This window comes from Mchenga conophoros, linkage group LG7 (assembly GCF_057382185.1).
Source record: "Mchenga conophoros isolate Kocher_MC1m ecotype Shallow Benthic linkage group LG7, M_conophoros_male_GT1.1, whole genome shotgun sequence".
Lineage (NCBI taxonomy): Eukaryota > Metazoa > Chordata > Actinopteri > Cichliformes > Cichlidae > Mchenga > Mchenga conophoros.
The window spans coordinates 65,247,165-65,266,242 of record NC_140532.1 but is presented as its reverse complement, the minus strand read 5'-3'; the positions used below and the strand labels follow the sequence as shown (position 1 = coordinate 65,266,242).

At 42.0% G+C, this 19,078-nt stretch overlaps 1 protein-coding gene across 2 annotated transcripts in view; it reads right to left on the bottom strand.

Annotated features, from left to right (window-relative positions):
- LOC146571574 (RNA-binding protein Raly-like) overlaps positions 1-14,627 on the bottom strand; it is a 79,702-nt gene extending 65,075 nt beyond the window's left edge. For both annotated transcript variants that reach the window (XM_085280815.1, XM_085280816.1), the window contains exons 1-2: positions 14,528-14,627; positions 5,756-5,828 (exon numbers count right to left, since the gene is read on the bottom strand). In XM_085280815.1, coding sequence (XP_085136941.1) covers positions 5,756-5,828; positions 14,528-14,564 — 110 coding nt within the window. In that variant the 5' untranslated portion in view covers positions 14,565-14,627. The remainder of the gene's footprint in view (positions 1-5,755; positions 5,829-14,527) is intronic.
- Between the last annotated feature and the right edge of the window lie 4,451 nt (positions 14,628-19,078).

The following is a 19,078-nucleotide window of genomic DNA, read 5'->3' as shown; positions in this document are numbered from 1 at the left end:
CACAAGTTTACCTCGTATCCAGGGCAACAGAGCTGGAAGCTAAAACAAGAAAAAACATGCTAAAGCACGGCGTGTTTTTAATTAACCTGAAAATACTTTCACTATGGACAACATTTAAAACAGTTTAAGTATGATGATTAATCTACGTGTACCTTTTGATTACTGTTAAATCAAAGTAGCTTTAGAGAAAACTCAAATATTCTTAGTCACCCTGTCATCATATTGTAATGAAATTTCTTTTCTCGGGATGCTTCCTGCACTGGGGTCGGTGCTCTGATGCACTCCAAAATTGGCTGCTGCGAGATGACGCTCCCATTTCAGAGATGTGCAAAGCGACAGTGTAATTTGGAGGGTTAACAGCCTGGAAAACATTGTTTGCCTTCCATTGAGACATTTGTGTTTTGCACTTTGCTTGGATTTTTACTTTCAGCTTGAATGCTGCATTTTTATTTCATTTGACTCAACTTTGTACTTTGAAACGTGCAGTACCTGCAGTACTTTTGTCATGCAAAACTTGAGTGTAAAGAATTTGAAGTCCACTTTGCGGGTTTTTCTTGACTGAACTCTCCTATCTGTGCTAACAGTGTGATTACAATAGAGGTTTGGAAAAAAATATTGCCTGGTCTGATTAGTCTCAGTTACTTATCCAACACTGAGATGGTAGGGTCAGACTTTTTATGTAAACAACACGACACCATGGATCTGTCCTGCTTTGTATCAGTGGTCCAGGTGCTGCTGGCTGTGTATACCTATATGTGTATATCTATATACCTATGCAAATGGGAATACTGTTTTTAGGCACTGCAAGCTAATGAGACAGTTGTGCACATGGTTCCCATTAAGACTCCTTGTAAAACCCCTCCAAGACCCCCTGAAATTACACCACGTTTTTGATTACAGAAGAATTCTCAGGAAGTTTGGGGCTTCCGCAGCAGCTGTGACAGACTCGCCAAACTACTATTTTCCTCTGATGAGTAAACATTACTGAACTTGGGTCGACACGCTGCCGGTTTTTGCATCATCACGTGAACTTTCTTGGCTTGCTACCTGTGAATACTTCTGTCAGTGATAAATGTTGTAGCTACAATGAGCTGCTGTGTGTTTGTACCTCAGGCGAGAGCTCTGCTGCTCAAAGCAGGTTTGGTGTCGTTAGTTTTGATTAGGACACGGAGAAGGAGGCCGAACCCATCTGGAAGACAAGCTGGGGTGTTCAGACGGAAAAATGTCGCAGAAAACACACACTGATGAATAAAAGTCTGTGTACCTGCTCTCCATGTGGCCAAAAGGCTGAAACTTTTTTAAAAAACAATTAGCACATTTGAAAGACAAATCAAATGTAATTTGGCGGGAGATTTCTCGAGGTCAAATTATATAAAAAAAAGACAAAGTGGGAACAAGCTTTGTCCATTTTTCTGTGTTTGTGGACGTATTGTTAATTCTAGCATCCACAAACATTCTCTGGATGTTTGGGCTGAGCTCTGACTCTCCACCTTAGTTTCTCATGATGGTAGAGGTTTAAGAAGTAAAGCTTATTTAAGCCTGCCGCCTTTTGCAGGCTGTGGTAAGTGAATTATGTGAAATCCTGAGCAACGAGGGTTCACGCACAGTGAACTGTTCCCACTGGCTCCCTCCACAGATCCTCACAGCCTCTCTGGGGGTTGGCTGTGCGGCTGCCTGGCTGTAAATCCCAACTCTGGCCGTCGCTGAGTCGTGTTCGTCCCGGCTTTAATCCGTCCAGCGGCGTGCGGCGGTGGGATTTGGAGGACAGTTTGGCTTTAGCTTCCATGTAAACAGAGAATGAGGTTAAAGCTGGGGACAGCTGGACCGTCATTCACTTTCAGCCTCAAACAAAATGCCAACTGCAGCACTAACAACCACAGAAAACCAGCATTGATAGAGCTGCTGTTCTGGTGGTACTACTATAAAAACACAAGTTTAACATGTAATGTTAGCAAAATTACTCCAAAGAATTTAAACGACATAAAGGATCTCGAACACTCAAAGATTCAAATGCACGTCCCTGTATCGCAGAGGAATGCTGTCTCTGTGAACCGCTCATGGATGTCTTCTAATGTAAATGGATTTACTGAAGCAACACTAGTTGTACTTGTTTTTTGGATAATTTGGATTATGGTATAATTCCCTGTAATTAAATGGAATTATAATTTAATTACGTTTAAATTACAATTATATTTACCTACAAATACATAAAGGTTGGTTCACTAGAATAAGGGGGTAGGGAGTCAAGTTTTTACAGGAAACAAAGAAATATTTATACTCTAAATACATTTATGTAGTGTGTAACTTCAGATATTTTACAGGAAAGCAGACAGAAATTATTCTGTACATAATTTTAACTGCAGTGTAAATAAATTAAAGTCTGTAATTTCATGGTAATTTTGCAGAAAAACAATGTTTCTCCATCTCACCTCATAGGTCTGCTGTAGCTTTTGGTCAGGGGCCATATCATGCACAAGACTAATGTTTATTTATTTATTTTAACTTTAAACAAATTTCATTAACTAAATTATCAATAAACTGTTTCAAATCTCTGCTAAATAATTACTAAAAAGTGAGGGAAATTGAATAATAGAACATCATGTACATAAACATAATGATGATAGAGATGTAAAAGTGCAAGATTGAACACTCAGTAATACGGGCCTCGCTCCTCCTATTGTTTGTTTTTCCACAAAATTCCTATTAAATTGTGCTCTACCTAAAGGTACGCATTGCTTTACTTAGTGTAGTGTTTATCTATATCCATACTATGAAGTAATAGCCTTAAATAACATTAAGCATTAAATACATTTAATTTGATAATAATTCTTTCTTTGATTCCTGTAAAAATCAGACTTGTTAGCCCCTTATTCTAGTGTACCTACCTTTAAGTATTTGTAGGTAAATGTAATTACATTGTAATTCAAAATAAAATACCTTTATAATTATAAATGAAATGCAGGGGAGTCGCATGTCGTATTGTAAAGTTTTAACAGATTATGTGTCAAAGCTATTTTGATAGAATGATACAAGGCTGAAAAACGGGGCCTCAGCAAAGGCTCATCAACACAACACAAAACACTATTACTGGCCTTCTTCCTTCCCTGGATTACACTTCTAAAAACAGGGAGGGAAGTTTGGTCTGAATTTCCAGAATTACAAAACATAAGTTTGCACTTGTATGGAGACACTGGGAACAGCACATTTTCTTAGATACAGATTTTCATCCAAATAGACTTTTCAGGTGTCATATTTAAATAGTCAGGTAGGTTGTGTGTATAAGCATCACCTTGATTTGTTATGCTGTCTACTCATCAAACGTGTCTGTTAGATATTAATGTTTCTATTTGTAATAAAGGTTCAGTATCCATCAGATTACTGCAGTGAAGGAAATTAAGCAAGTAAGCAAAATGTATCTACATATACGTCTCTGTTAGTTTTCATTCTAGAACAAAGAACCATTGAAAGGTTTTAGTCGGATGACCTCAATGACCTGCATGATATTTATTAATGCAGGAGTTCACTAATGTCAGCAGACGTGACTATGCAGAGCTCTCAAAGTAATCACCACTTTGGACCATTTATAAGTGACTTACTGAGACTAGTTTACAGTGAATTACAATTGGACACGGGGGAATGGGAGGCAGAGCCTTCAGTTTTCAGGCCCCTCTTCTGTGGAACCAGCTTCCAGTTTGGATTCGGGAGACAGACACTATCTCTACTTTCGAGATTAGGCTTAAAACTTTCCTTTTTGCTAAAGCATATAGTCAGGGCTGGACCAGGTGACCCTGAATCCTCCCTTAGTTATGCTGCAATAGACGTAGGCTGCCGGGGGATTCCCATGATGCATTGAGTTTTTCCTTTCCAGTCACCTTTCTCACTCACTATGTGTTAACAGACCTCTCTGCATTGAATCATATCTGTTATTAACCTCTGTCTCTCTTCCACAGCATGTCTTTTATCCTGTCTTCCCTCTCTCACCCCAACCGGTCGCAGCAGATGGCCGCCCCTCCCTGAGCCTGGTTCTGTTGGAGGTTTCTTCCTGTTAAAAGGAAGTTTTTCCTTCCTACTGTCACCAAAGTGCTGCTCATAGGGGGTCATATGATTGTTGGGTTTTTCTCTGTATCTATGAAGCGCCTTGAGGCGACTTTTGTTGTGATTTGGCGCTATATAAATAAAATTGAATTGAATTGACACCATTCAACTGAGGCACAAAACATGGACAAAGTAGTATGACAAAGACTATTAACATGGTTATCAAAGCTAAGAGCCTGGTCCAATGTAATAAGTACATTTCTGACTTTTGATTGAACCAATGATGGCCAAGATTGTTGATCACAGTGGCAACAAAGCTGTCAAGAGCACAAACAAGAACTTATAATGATAATGATAACTGATAATTATTTTTGCAACATTCTGTGAAGAAATAAAACGCATAACTGGATATCATGTCATATGTAAGATATGTGACACCTTTAAAAATGCCCAAAACAGAACCTTGAGACACACGACAGGACAAGATAACAGAGGAGAACCCAAAGTTTTCAGCAATGATCAATGTGAGGATTTGGATGATGCTGTTAAATCAAAAATGTTCATCTTTCCTCGTCAAAATTTCATTAGAAATTCTAAGAAGAGCAGCTTCTAAAGAGTGATGATGATAAAATCAAGAACTGCATATATTTTTGTTGTTGTTTTTAATGCAGTGGCGTCTGATTCACATTTGGTTACTAAACAGCTGTGAATGAAGCAATAAAACACTTAAGTCAGTTACATGTGTCTGCATGTAAACTGTCTGATTTCTTTCATGGCAAACTTCACGTCTTTATTGTCACACTCATCAACTCTGCCACCTGATGTTATCATTGTAAACCTGTGATGGACGCTAATGATGCTTTAATTAATTAACTCAGAAGGATGAGAAAGAAGGAGATTTGGTCGTTAACTTACTGTTAGGGAGCAGTATTTTTGACATTAATACTAATTTCTCGATGGAAAAATATGAGACAGCTTCTGAACACAAGCTTTGTTTTCTGGAAAGTCTAAGGAGGACATCTAGATGATGTTTAAGATTGATAAATAATCATCTCAACTATCAAGCTCAAGCTATCAAGAAAGGCTGCTGGCTTGTTTGTTTGGATATTCTTTATCTTTAGTTGTTTTTTTAACATTTCCACATTACTTCTTTTGAGTTCTTTAAGATTTATTGGTATTTATAATAATAAACGTATTAAATTATGCACACTTTTCAGTAACCGGTGCAAGATAATGTACAAACGTGCAAACTTTCTACTCCAAAGCAATCAAAGTGTCTTCCTAAAACCGCCTTTTCTCTACCTTGATGATGTACCACTTCCACCTGCACTGAGATTATGAGATGCTACTGCTTCTCTTCATCTTATCATGTCTCTAAGGCAGATCTCTAAATTATCAAGAATGCATAGTGACAACTGCAAAGCCCATTTCCAAGCAATCCCTAAACTTCATGCTGGAAGTTTCCTCCAAGATTTCCCTCCAAATGTGTTTAAATGTCAACATAGAACCAGCATAAAACAATTTCCAGCTGAGGATAGTGAATAGAATTCCTCTTTAGGACACTCTTTAGTCAAACTTTCATTATTTTTAAGCTTATTTCATAGTGCTGTGAGGGTGCAAGTCATGATCTTTTTCATTATTTTTAAATTGAAGTTTCTATAAATGTAACCACAGAAGCAATATCTGTAACTCAGGTGGAGTGGTAGATATGCAGACGCACCTGTCAATGGCGCTGCTTCCTCTCTTGGCTGTCGTGGTCCGACCGGCTCTCAGTTCACCGTTCATCCTGGCGTCTGGAAAACAAACCGTCAAATTAAGTTAGACACTGAGGCCTGGTGTCTCAGCACCTGACGCGAGGAAGACGGTAATGGAGTTAGACATAAAACACTGCCTGAACCCACAGCTGACACACACACACACACACACACACCTGTATTACTGACAGTACACTATCCATCACGTTACGTGGCATTACACTGACATACTTTCCTAGAGACTCACTCTTACTTTGGCCTTAAAGCAAGTCTACAAACACAAACTAAAGCCATAAGCCACACACAGCTCTCACACAGCACTTGCACGACTCCCAAAAGTAAATTAATAAAGAAAAACTGTACCACAAACAAAGTGCACAGCTACACACCCTCCCTGTACACAAACACACACACACAGGCTCAGCCGGCGGCCCTAACGAGTGGCCAGAGCAACTAATTGGCTTCCATCTGTCAGACTGGAGTTAATTTTCTCTCACATTCATGCTGCTTTCCTCCTATCAACAACAAGCATGTCTGTCAGCCAAAGAGAGCACAAAAATGGGGTATGCCCTAACAAAAGGGAAGCAGAAAATTTGATTTCAGAAACCCCTGTAAACTCTTGTGCCGGGCTGTTACGTCATGCTGCCGTGATAAATCTCTGAGGTTGTGTCTGGAAGTTACAGCAAAGAGAACGGGCTCCAGAAAAATGAGAGAATTACTCTCCTGAGCAAGTTTCATAAACTGAAAGTAGACATAAATCTGCAAAGGGGAAAAAATTGAAACCTTATCCTGGGGCAAAGTCCTCCAATTTGTTAAATGTTTTTCATGGATTTGTTTATTCATACATACAGGACACGCACAGTTTTTATGTCGCTCTGACCACAGAAGTTGATACTGAGGCTCTGTCTTCATCCATTTAGATGGGAGCTCCCCAAACAACTGCCCAGACTTATTACCAAGTATGACTTTGAGTTAAAAAGTTGCAATCTCTGGGGTCACTGAAAGTTTCACTTCCATTTCACTTCTTAACATCCAAAAAGCTATCTGTAACCATGCAGGTATGCTTTGGTTTACATCTACCTCATGAGAGAAAGTTTCTCAAACAAGACTCACTGGCTGAAAAGATGCTAAAATATACCCGACTAGCATCTATTTTATCTAGTCGGGTATATTTTATTTTATTTATCTCAGAGTTGGAGATGCAGCATTGTCATCATCTAGACCAGGGGTGGGGAACTCCAGGCCTCGAGTGCCGGTGCCCTGCAGGTTTTAGATCTCACCCTGGGTCAAAACACCTGAATCAAATGATTAGTTCATTACCAGGCCTCTGGAGAGCATCAAGACAAGTTGAGGAGGTAATCTAGCCACTGAAATCAGCTGTGCTGAGAACAATTTAAACTCCAATCCTCGTCCGCTGAAACCCATTTCACATCTGAATGCTAAGCTAACTCAGAAACCACAAGTTTATAATGCATCAGAACAAGCAAGCTAATGTACGACAAGTTCACCATAACGAAATTTACATGTATGCACCAAAATGGTTCAAACTCTATATATTATATGCATTGTGTGGCCATATATATTTATGTAACATAGTAACTCAGTTATTGAGCTTATGCTCTTTACATAAATGCCTTTTTTTTCTGCAAACGTGCTACAGTCAGCTGGCTTTTTGTTCATGTGCTGTGAGGTGGGAAATTTTAGAGTGATTTACAGCTTAGGAGTAGAGATGTGGACTTTTATTTATTTATTGCATGACAGGACACTAACGAGAAGCTAAATTGCAGAGACAGCTGCAAAGCACACAAAGCTAGTTGTGAAGAACCCAGAGTGGTGTATGCAGTCTCCAGCCCAGGAGCCAGAGCCTGATTTTCAGTAGGTAACAAAGCAGTGATGAGCAGCCTTATTTCTACAGTAGAATCAGTGTGGTGATCACAGTGGAGTGCTCTCTGGATTAATATTAGAATGAGTAGTATAATAAATGACGTTTTATCTAAGGCTGTACATGACCCTAACCCTATGTTTGTGAGAAAGGCACAACTGGCATTTTGAAACAAATGTGAAGTTTTTGATGTGTCACTTGGAATTAATTTTTTTTTTCATTCCCCCCAAGTTCAGATTTGGTCTCGGCATTTATGATGAGGTGGTGACCATCTGGCAATCACTGATCAGGAGAGAAAAATGTGTGTTCCCCAGCCAGTTGGCAGCTAACATGAAATTAAGTGCTAAAGCCACATTTACTGTATATACTTATTTAGGCTTAGACAATGTTCAGTGGCCCCCTGAAAACCAGCAGTCTAGGGGAAAACGTATATTCTAAGACTGGTTGGTGATTGGTTGCAAGAGGTTGCTGGCAGTCGATAGCGTGATATCGGTTGCAAAGAAGTAAAGTTTGCTACACTGAACGCCTCCTTGCACTTGCATTGGTCGCTAGCAGATAGTCATGGTGTCCTATAGTTTGCATGGAAGACAGACATTCTTTGAAAGCCACTGCAGGCATCAGTCTGTCAAATCCTACTCAGAATGTAAATATTCTGTAAGTTGTTAGATGCAAGATATTAATTGTTGAGATTTTTCAAACTAAACTTAAGAGGTGGTCAGCTTGACCAACATTAGCATACATGGAGCTACGCCATTGTTTCTACGCCATTGTCAAGCTTATATCTGTTGCTGTATTTTTGTAAAGTATCTTCCTCCAAAGTATTCCTCTGGGTTTCTTTCTGTCCTCTTTCCTTCAGATTTGAACCATTCAGGCACCATTTGGGTTTTGTAATTGAAAGCTGAGAGCAGACTGTCTCTCACGACCTCCATCAGCGCTCCATATTCGGCTCCGAGGACCCCCCGCATGTCAAACCATGTTTGGTGGGACAGCAGGTGGCCCGTCGCCTCCCTTCATCCCTCTCTCCCTGCTCGTATCGCTGACAGTCTGCGGCAGGGTTGTTTATTGCTGGCACGCCGGATGCAGCTTGTAGGACATTAGTCTTTTAGTGCGAGGTTTATGAGTGCCGTCACTCACCATCTGTTAACTGCCGGGGTGCCTTTAATCGTTCCCGCCACCAGAGATCGATAAGCCTGCCAGGTCGCCACAGTGCCTGCAGCGCGCTGAACGGGTGACTGAGTGATTACAGCTGTTTCATTGCTTATATTGCATTGCATTGTTTGGCTGGCACATAAGCTTTATAGGGTGGAGACAGAGAAGAAGAGGAGAAATGCGAGACGAGGGATAGAAGAGAGCGATGACAAGATAATTTCACACCCTCCTGGTTATTGGTTTTAAGGGACGAGCTTTTCAGAGTTTGGCAGGAAATCCAGAGCAGAGCAGAGGGCGGGTGCTGGCGTTTGGATGAGGCCAATAAGGCTACTTCTCTCTGTCTATCTGTCTAAGTTTTTAAAGAGCTGTCAGAGAGCGTCCGTTCGCTCTGCAGTGATGATGATGGTCTGTCCGCCTCCATCAGATTCATGAAAAACACAACATTTATCAAAATAGCAACAGCAAAAAAGGCTGTGAAAAATGTATACTAGGCTAAGTAACGCCGACATTTTCTGTGGAATGTGGATGGCTACTTCAGCAGTTAAATCAGTTTATGACCCTTTATCGGCAGAATACCTGTATCTGCATTTTGCACTGATGAATCAACTGGCCACTTGTATTGCAATCAACATTAATCAGAAGCTTGTGTGTTGCTTTTAAAACAGTCTGAGGCAAAACACAACTTAATACTTTTTATAAAATGCTTCAAACTTAGTAATAAAAGGTTTTAATATAATTCTAAGAGAAAATGAGGATTACAGACATGATTTTTGGTGAGGAAAAGCGCATAAAATTACTTTTTAAAGTTGGAATGAGATTCACATCGTTGAACTCTTGGGATCAATAGCCACTTTTAATATTATTATTATTTTACTCATTTTCACTCGCTTTGTGTTTATACATCTCTCTGCATTTAATCATTATTTATTCTTAATCTCTGGTTCTCTTCCACAGCATGATTGCTGCAGCTGGTTGGGGGCAAGGGAAGCCAGATGTTTCTTCCTGTTAAAAGGCAGTTCTTCCCTTCCACTGTTGCCAAAGTGTTTGCTCATAGGGGGTCATCTGATTGTTGGGGTTTTCTCTACTTTCTTTCTTGTGTAATTTTAGGATCCTTAGCTTACGATGTAAATGTAACAAATTTCCCACATGTAGGACTAATAAACGTTAACTTATCTTAACCTCCCAAGACCCGAACTCTTCCACAGCATGCATTTTTAATTTCTCTTTGATATTTGGCCTGATTGGAACCCGATGAATGTAAAAACAAAGAATTAGCAGATTTTTTTTACCTAATTTTTGTTTTTAAGAAAAATGAGAGCCACATATGAGGATATTCATTTAAAATTTCGATAGAACAGTAGCAGTATAACGTCTTCATAAGTGGATATCAGGCCCTTGTGGAGCAAAATTGAATATTTTGGTCTAAATAACCCAAAATGTGATGTCCACATATGTGGACGCCAGGTCCTAGGACAGGGGTGGGCAATCTCAGTTCACGAGGGCCGGTGTCCTGCAGGCTTTAGATCTCACCTTGGGTCAACACACCTGAATCACATGATTAGTTCGTTACCAGGCCTCTGGAGAACTTCAGGACATGTTGAGGAGCTAATTTAGCCATTTAAATCAGCTGTGTTGGTTCGAGGACACATCTAAAACCTGCAGGGACACCGACCCTCGTGGACTGAGATTGCCCACCCCTGTCCTAGGAGGATAAAGCACCTTGAGGCAACTGTTGTGGTGATTTGGTTTTATATGAATAAAATTGGAACTGTTTCTGCCTTAAAACTTTACTCATCAGGTCGAATCAAGTCTTTAAAGGGGCCTATTGCTTCTGGTTATTTCCTGTCATATATCTCATGTTCCAGCGCTGTTCTCTTCTTTGTCTTTCGATTGCTGCCTTTAGTGGTTGCCAGAGCCAATTCATCTGTCTCTGTCACCTATCCCTAGCATCCTCCTCTGCCTCACCACCCTCTACATGTCCTCCTTCACTACATTTATAAATCTTCTCATCCATTGTCCAACACTTCTGCTGCCCCTCCTCTCCAACTTTCTCTCGAAACCGCTCAACCTCAGCTGTCCCTCTGATGTACTCATTTTTAATCTTGTCCATCCTGATCATCCCAGTGAAGATCTTAACATCTCCAGCTTGAAAACTGTCTTTGTCCAAGCCATATATCCTAGTAGATCTCACTACCATCTTGTAAAACTACAAGTTGGCTGTTCATATTAAATATGCCCAATGAGGTCAGTGTATGTAGAGTGATCTCTTTGAGTCAAAAACTCGGGCTGCAGACTGGTATTTTATTTAATTGACTCTTGGATGTCACAAAAAGGGGAAGTACCTAATATGGTCATCTCAGGAGCAGAGCTTTGGCTCCGAGCAGAGAGACCCCACCCTCCAAATGTCCAAGCCTTTAATCTGCAAGGGTCAGCCAATCAAAAGATTAAAGAGAGGATGGTACCCCAGGATGCAATGTCTCTGGGATACTTTTTTCTTCACACGACTTTAAATCACACCAAGAGCATTTCTAAAGTGCCGTGTTTAGTCTGCACGGGGTCTTTTATTTTGTGACTTGATGAAGCTTCTGTTCATATTTTTAGTGACTGGAAGTGAAGAGCCACTTCTTGCTGCACCAAGGCCCAGCATAAAGACAAGTGTGAATCCAGTGAAGCAACTCGTGTTTTAGGACAAAAAACGGAGCTGGTTTTTGGTTTTAGTTGACCTCATCTGTGGATGCACCCACTGCAAACATTTATAACTCAGGGTAACTCCTTGAAATATATCAAACTTTAGATAGTTTCATATTTTCAGTGTATTTAGTTTTTCAAATCTTTCAAGCCACTGGAAGAAGATGAACTGATTTCGAATAGAAATAAATCAATTTATGTAACTGTTATCCGTCATAAAGATGTCAGTTTATGAGAGATTAGGAAAATATGGTGGGAATGGCTGACACATACCAAGCTGACTTTGATGTTTAGTGTAATCTGTGTGATCATATACAGTGTTGAATTGCTGACTATTCTGCAGTATATTGCTATCGTACTGCCACATGAATTACCTTAAAGTGACAATATGCGTACATTACTGTCTACATACATTAGAAAAACATCCTCATTCTATACGTGACAGACAAACGCAGCCATCAGCGCCCATCTGTCAGCTCCTTAATGTCTCCAGGAAGAAATAAAACAGGAGCTTCTCATCCACAGCGTCAGTCTGGATGATCGGTGTGCCGATTACAGATCCATTCAGTTTCCTGTTGCAGCGATCTCCTTATCTCCTCTGCATCCTGCTTTCATTAGTTTGTGACTTTATGTCTCTGATGTTCATCCTGCTGCACTAAAAATTCAGTGTCACAGCTCAGGCTTTCAGAAGATGGTTGACGTCTTAAAATCATTTATCAAAACTGAAAAAGTCACATTGTCGTCGTGTTCTCCACCCTGTGTTAAACTTAAACTTCATGTGTCCTGACTTCTGCTTTATTTTGGAATTTTTATATTTTATTTAATGCCTTCAGCATCTGTTTAAAAGTGTTACTGAGTCCCAAATATTTTAGAGATGCCTCTTCAGCCATGTTCACACCACTTTTACAAACTGTCACACTGATCTGTCAGTGTGGATGGTGAGGATGTTACATGTTTTTCAAGGATGCATAAACACAACCATGAGCTTAACTCTCATTAATTAGTTTTGAGTCCCAAGAGGAGACAACATGATTGGATCTGTTATGATTAGATGAGTGTTTAACAAAGAAAAGGACCTCAGAGTCACTGTCCCTGTGCTGCTGTAGTTAGAGCTTTGTTCTTATTGCTGGAAAGAAGTCAGAAAAACAAAGACTCAAAGGGGACCCACAAGGACCAGACAGAGGTGCAGCTCAGGGGCATGATTTCCAGGGGGATTAGGGGGTTTATGACCCCCCCCAATAATCAAACCCAACCAATATAATAATGGATTGCATTTTATATAAGCGCTTTTCGGGGCCCTCAAAGCGCTGTACAATTCCACTATTCATTCACTCTCACATTCACACACTGGTGGAGGCAGCTACAGTTGTAGCCACAGCTGCCCTGACAGAAGCGAGGCTGCCATATCGCGCCATCGGCCTCTCTGGCCATCACCAGTAGGCAGCAGGTGAAGTGTCTTGCCCAAGGACACAACGGCCGAGACTGTCCAAGCTGGGGCTCGAACCGGCAACCTTCCGGTTACAAGACGAACTGCCAACTCTTTGAGCCACGAACCCCCTCCCCAATAAAATTATGAATTATCTTGCATAAATAATGTTGATTTTCTTTTGATCGTTTCAGGTATTACATGCATGGTTAATGCTGAGAAGGAGAACATTTTAACCCAAACAGTGACCATTTCCTGAATCTAAGCAAGTAGTTTTCAGGTCTTAAACCTAGCCAAAGTCCGATTATAGAAAAGAAAGTTTGATTTAAACCCTCTTAATATAAATTAACCTGTTATCGCTGGGTGGGTGTGTCAAAACAGAAACACCAAAGGACGCCTTACCTGTGAGTCAGAGACACCGGAGACATCTGACAGAACAACAGCATCTGAGGTCCTGAGATCAGAACATGTTGGTCATTTTCATGTCTTTTTGTGTCTCTTCTAAGGTGAATGTTGATAGTATTTGATATATTTTAGACTCACACAAACACTTTGAGTACCATCAGGAGGTATTTGAGTTTGTTTTCTTTGACATGTGGACAAGAAGAGGCTCAGACAAGCTGAGATTCATCACTGCTGTGCCGCCTTTAGTCATACCAATCCTTAAAGATTATGATGCTTACATAAAAAAATGTTATTTTTAACATGTTCACGTTATTTTAAAAGTAACCTAGTTTCTGTCTGTGCCGTGTCAAAAATGTTCTGCACCAACAAAGCATGTTCGGAAGCTGAAATCAGCAGCAGAACATATCCACCATACTTCTTGAATAAGTTCACATGGGCACAAAAAACACATCCTGGCTTAAAAAAGCTGTAAATGACTGATTCCTGCTTTTGAGAAACAGCACTGTGTTTCTGAATGCTGTCTAACACCTGCACAGACACCCATTCAGACAAGTGATGTGACAGCATCTCACTTTAGAGCGATGAAGAGGCACAATTTAGTCTTTCAGTGAAGAATGAGATCAAACACACGTATTTCATGTCCATCAACACACTCACACGCTGAGACCACTGTTCCTCATGTGAATGGACTGGTTTTTACATGTCACTTTTCTACTCGAGCAGTCAAAGCACTTTTACACAACATGTCACATTCACTGCTTCACACACACATTCATTCAAGCATTTTTTCTATGTCTAAGTGCTTTATTTCTATCTATCTTTCACACTCCAATGAACACATCAGAAGCAACTCAGGTTTCAGTATCTTACCCACGGATACTTTAACATGCAGACCGAAGCAGACAGGAATCAAACCTTCAACCTTCTGATCAGTAGATGATCTGCTAAACCTCCTGAGCCACAGCTAAAGCTCTTTCAGCCCACTCCTCACATCAGTGTAAAGGGCAAAGCATCTAGTTTCAGCCCAGCTCTTGTTCCATGAGTTGTTTCCATCACATGAACACTTGGTCACACCTGAGATGCACACCTGCACATCACTGCACTCCCGGTGAACCCTAACCACATCGTTCTTCACTCTCTCAAAAACACACTCATGTAACTCTGTGTCTGCGTGTGTCTGTTACTCACATCGGTCTTGGTGGCAGCCGCTTGTCAAATGGGTCATAGCAAGAGGAGAAGGAGAGGAGGAGAGAAATAAAACCAGAGTGTGAATCCTCCTCCTCTGAGAGAGAGGCTGACTGCTGAGTATGGCAGTGGGCTGTACCACCTAACAGCAGAGGGATGGAGGAGGCAGGACCAAATTATTTGTCTGCGGGAAAGTGGGGAGGAAGAGTGAGTGTGCATGCATTGGAGAGAAAAATGTGAAATCACCGCTTCAAGTGTTGTAGAGAAGGACACACAGAATCAGTGGAATGAAATATTATTCAAAGGCACATTTCACTTAACTTGTACTTTAAAGTTTAAGATGTATTTCCATTTGTTGTGTACCTTTAGCTGTAACAGCAGGCAGGTGAGCCTCAGTGTTTGGCTGATGGAGGTGTCACACCACCTAGTGGATGAAAGCAAGGTTGTTGAAGGCTAGCAGAAATTGAAGTGCATGCTTTTCTGCCTGTTAAAGCAAAACCCACTGTTCTGCAACACTACTGCATTCTGGGAGGAGGTGATCGCAAACCAAAAGGGAGAATTGTTATTTGAGTTTTGTAATTATTCCCCCACATATATAGAGAATTAATTTTCTAGACAGAACAAATATGATTATCCTGAGCCAGAGTGCAGCTGGAGAGCTGTATTAATTACAGTTTGATAGTAAACTGAAAGATTCAATTCAATTTATTTATACAGCACCAAATCACAACATAAGTCACCTCAAGGTGAGAAAAACCCAACAATCAAATGACCCCCTATGAGCAGCACTTTGGTGACAGTGGGAAGGAAAAACTCCCTTTTAACAGGAAGAAACCTCCAGCAGAACCAGGCTCAAGGAGGGGCGGGGCCATCTGCTGCGACCGGTTGGGGTGGGAGAAGGAAAACAGGATAAAGACATGCTGTGGAAGAGAGACAGAGGTTAATAACAAGTATGATTCAATGCAGAGAGGTCTGTTAACACATAGTGGGTGAAAAGAAATACTCAATGCATTATGGGAATCCCCCAGCAGCCTACGTCTATTGCAGCATAACGAAGGGAGGATTCAGGGACTAATAAATGTAACATCACCCATTTTTCAACATCAGCGTTTTGGCTGACATCATGTTTTGTGTTTTGGAAACCAGAAGTCACTATTTTAACCTCCAGATGATATCCACATAAAAAGATGTTCCAGAGGTTCCAGGGGCTCCAATTAGCTGAGGTGACGCCTTGCAGTTAGCAGCTGGGTCACCATCCACATGTCAATCAAAGAGGCCACACCCCTAATAATGCAAACTAAGCTGTTTTTTGTAGCCAGGTTAAAGATGGTTAATGGGAGTCGAGGGGAACAACCCACTGCTGGAGCTTCAAGTGGAAATTAGGGGAACTGCAGTTTTTGCTTCTTCCAATGTTCTTCTGAATTAATGTTTCAAGCCATAATCCATCTCAGAGTTCAATGTCTTTAAATTCCTAACAGGATGATATTTATCTAAGAAAAGAATAAATAGGAGATTTAACTCTAATGTGTTGATGAAATCAAAGCCTGCTTCTGTTTCAGCAGCCCTGCTGGCCCAACCCAGCAGTCGCCATCTAACTCATCTTTAATTACAAAATACATTAAATGGTTTCATTTTAATTAAAGCTGTCCTTTCCAATTAAGATATGATGATGAGGAGAGCAGGGCTGTCTCCTGGGCTGCTTTATTTATCTTGGAGTCAGCCTCATGTCAGCAGCTGGCTAACGGCCTCCCCACATGCATTTCAATGAGCAATTACCCATCAGACCACAAGAGGTGTGGGATAACACACAAGAAAGGCTAATTTTATGGACTAATTTGAAAAATCAAATGTGCTTGTCTGTAGAGAAGCTGCAGATTTTTAAAAAATCTGTTGGATTGACGCTCAGCTGGAGCAGTTTTATTCATTTTGTAGCTGTGATTCTTGGCCGGAATGGGATGAAGCCCCACTATAGGTTAGAGATGAGTTGCTGTCCCAAGTGGAGGAGTTCAAGTAGCTCAAGGTCGAAGGTTGGCGGAGTAAAAACTCATTCTACCTTCCTACACTCAGCTTTAGACAGAAACTCTGGGCAGTGAATGAAGGAACGAGACATTTTCAGAAACAAGCAGCGGAGCTCGCTCTGAAGGGTGGCCAGGCTCGGGGTGAGGAGCTCAGTCAATGAGGACCTCTGAGTGGAGGTGCTCCTACACTGAAAGGATTCAGTTCAGCTGCTTCTTCATCTGACTAGAATGTCTTCCAGGTGAGGTGTTTCAGGTATGAAAGTAAATCAGGGGCAGAACCAGGCAGATGATGTCTCTCAGCTGGCTTTGGAAAACCTCAGTGTTCTGCCAGAAGAGCCGGAGGAGGCAGCCAGGAAAGCCAGAGCTGGGCATTTCTTAGAAACTGCTGCTCCATTGGATAAGCAGCAGAAAATGGATGCATGAATAGATGTGTAAAATTTTCCATCCATCCATCCATCCATCCATCCTGGGCGCACCAGTCTCAATGGATGGATGGATGGATGGATGGGCAAGCCAAAAGACATAATCTTTCCAGCATTTCTGGAACTGCCTCATGGTCTTCCTTCCAGTAGGAAATACCTGGAACACTTCAATTTAAGTTTTTGTTTTCATTTCATTTAAAGTTTCATTTAATATTTTGCTGTCTAATAACGGCATTTATTGCAGTTAATAGCATGAACAGAACAACATCAACACAGGAGTTAAACCCTCAGCACTGCTGCAATGACAATTCAAGTAACTGCTCTATGATGAAGGTCTAATTAATTTTTTTTTTTTTTACTCGAGCCAGAGATGCAGTCCATTTTAATCCACCTGTCACTCTACCTGCTGCTAATCTCTCTGCTGAGTGGAGCCAAATAGAAAATATGCAAAATCACACCTGCAAAGCTTTTCTCTCTCTCTCTCTCTCTCTCACACACACACACACACACACACACACACACACACACACACACACACACACACACAAGCTGTTAGCTTGCGGCCATATTATCTACCTCGGGAGTTCAGTCATGTGATCTGTGTGTGTGTTTACATCCCTCCGAGGGCCGACGCAACAGCTGCCTGTGAGAAAATACACACAGTCACAGCAAGACTTCAGACACAAAACCCCGAGGCTTTCATTATTATATCTGGAGACTTTAACCATGCCACACTGGATTCTACTCTGGCTGCTTTTCACCAGTTTGTGAATTGTCCCACAAGGAGCAACAGGACAATTGACCTACTGTATGCTAATGTGAGAGATGCATACAGAGCCACCCCCCTCCCCCCACTAGGGAAGTCAGACCACAACCTGGTTTACCTACAGCCACAATACACACCCCTCGTCCAAAGGCAGCCTGTCACAACGCGCTCCATCCGGAGATGGACCCCAGAAAAGGAGGATGCTCTGAGAGACTGCTATGACACCACAGACTGGGATGTGCTCCTGAGCCCACATGGTGAGGACATAGAGGGGGCGACACACTGTCTTACAGACTACCTCAACTTTTGTGTGGACACAGTCGCCCCTGCTAAGACGGTACGGTGTTATCCTAATAACAAACCGTGGGTAACACAGGAAGTCAAAGCTGTCCTCAACATGAAGAAGAAGGCTTTCAGGAGCAAAGTGAAGGAGGAGATGAAAGCAGCACAGCAGGAGGTGAAACGCTGCCTGAGGGAAGCAAAGGACACCTACAGGAGGAAGGTGGAGCAGAAGTTGGAGAGGAACAATATGAGGGAGGTCTGGAATGGTGTGAAAACCATCACAGGCCACAACACCAAGAAAAGCACAGTGGGGGGGGACTGTGGAGAAGGCAAACGAACTCAACAACTTCTTCAACAGGTTTGACCAGCCCACAACCCCCCCACCCTCACCCTCACCTTCACTACAGAGTCCTCTCCCCACTCTCCTGCCTCCCTCGCTTACCCCCCTTCCTGACACCATGACACCCCCCTCCTCCAATCCCTCTCTCAGCAGCAAGACATCTCCCCCCCTCCCCTCCTCCCAAACATCTCCCAGTGTCATAGTGGATCAGGTCAGGAGGCAACTGAGGAAGCTTCGCCCCAGAAAGGCAGCAGGCCCAGACAAGGTGTGTCCTAGGATGCTAAAGGCGTGTGCTGCTGAACTTGGGGAGCCGCTGCAACGAGTCTTCAACCTCAGTCTGCGACTGGGGAGAGTGCCCGCCCTATGGAAGACATCCTGCATCGTCCCGGTCCCCAAAAAGAACCGGCCCAATGAGCTGAATGACTTCCGACCGGTGGCACTGACGTCACATCTTATGAAGACTCTAGAGCGGCTCTTCCTCAACCTCCTCCGACCACAGGTACAACATGCCCAGGACCCACTACAGTTTGCATACAAGGTGGGTGTCGGAGTGGAGGATGCCATCCTGTACCTCCTACACAGAGCCCACTCACACCTGGATGGGGGAAAAGGCACGGTCAGGATCCTGTTTCTTGACTTTTCCAGCGCCTTTAATACCATCCGGCCCTGTATGCTTCAGGAAAAACTGAACAGGATGGAGGTGGACCCCTGCCTGGTGGCTTGGAT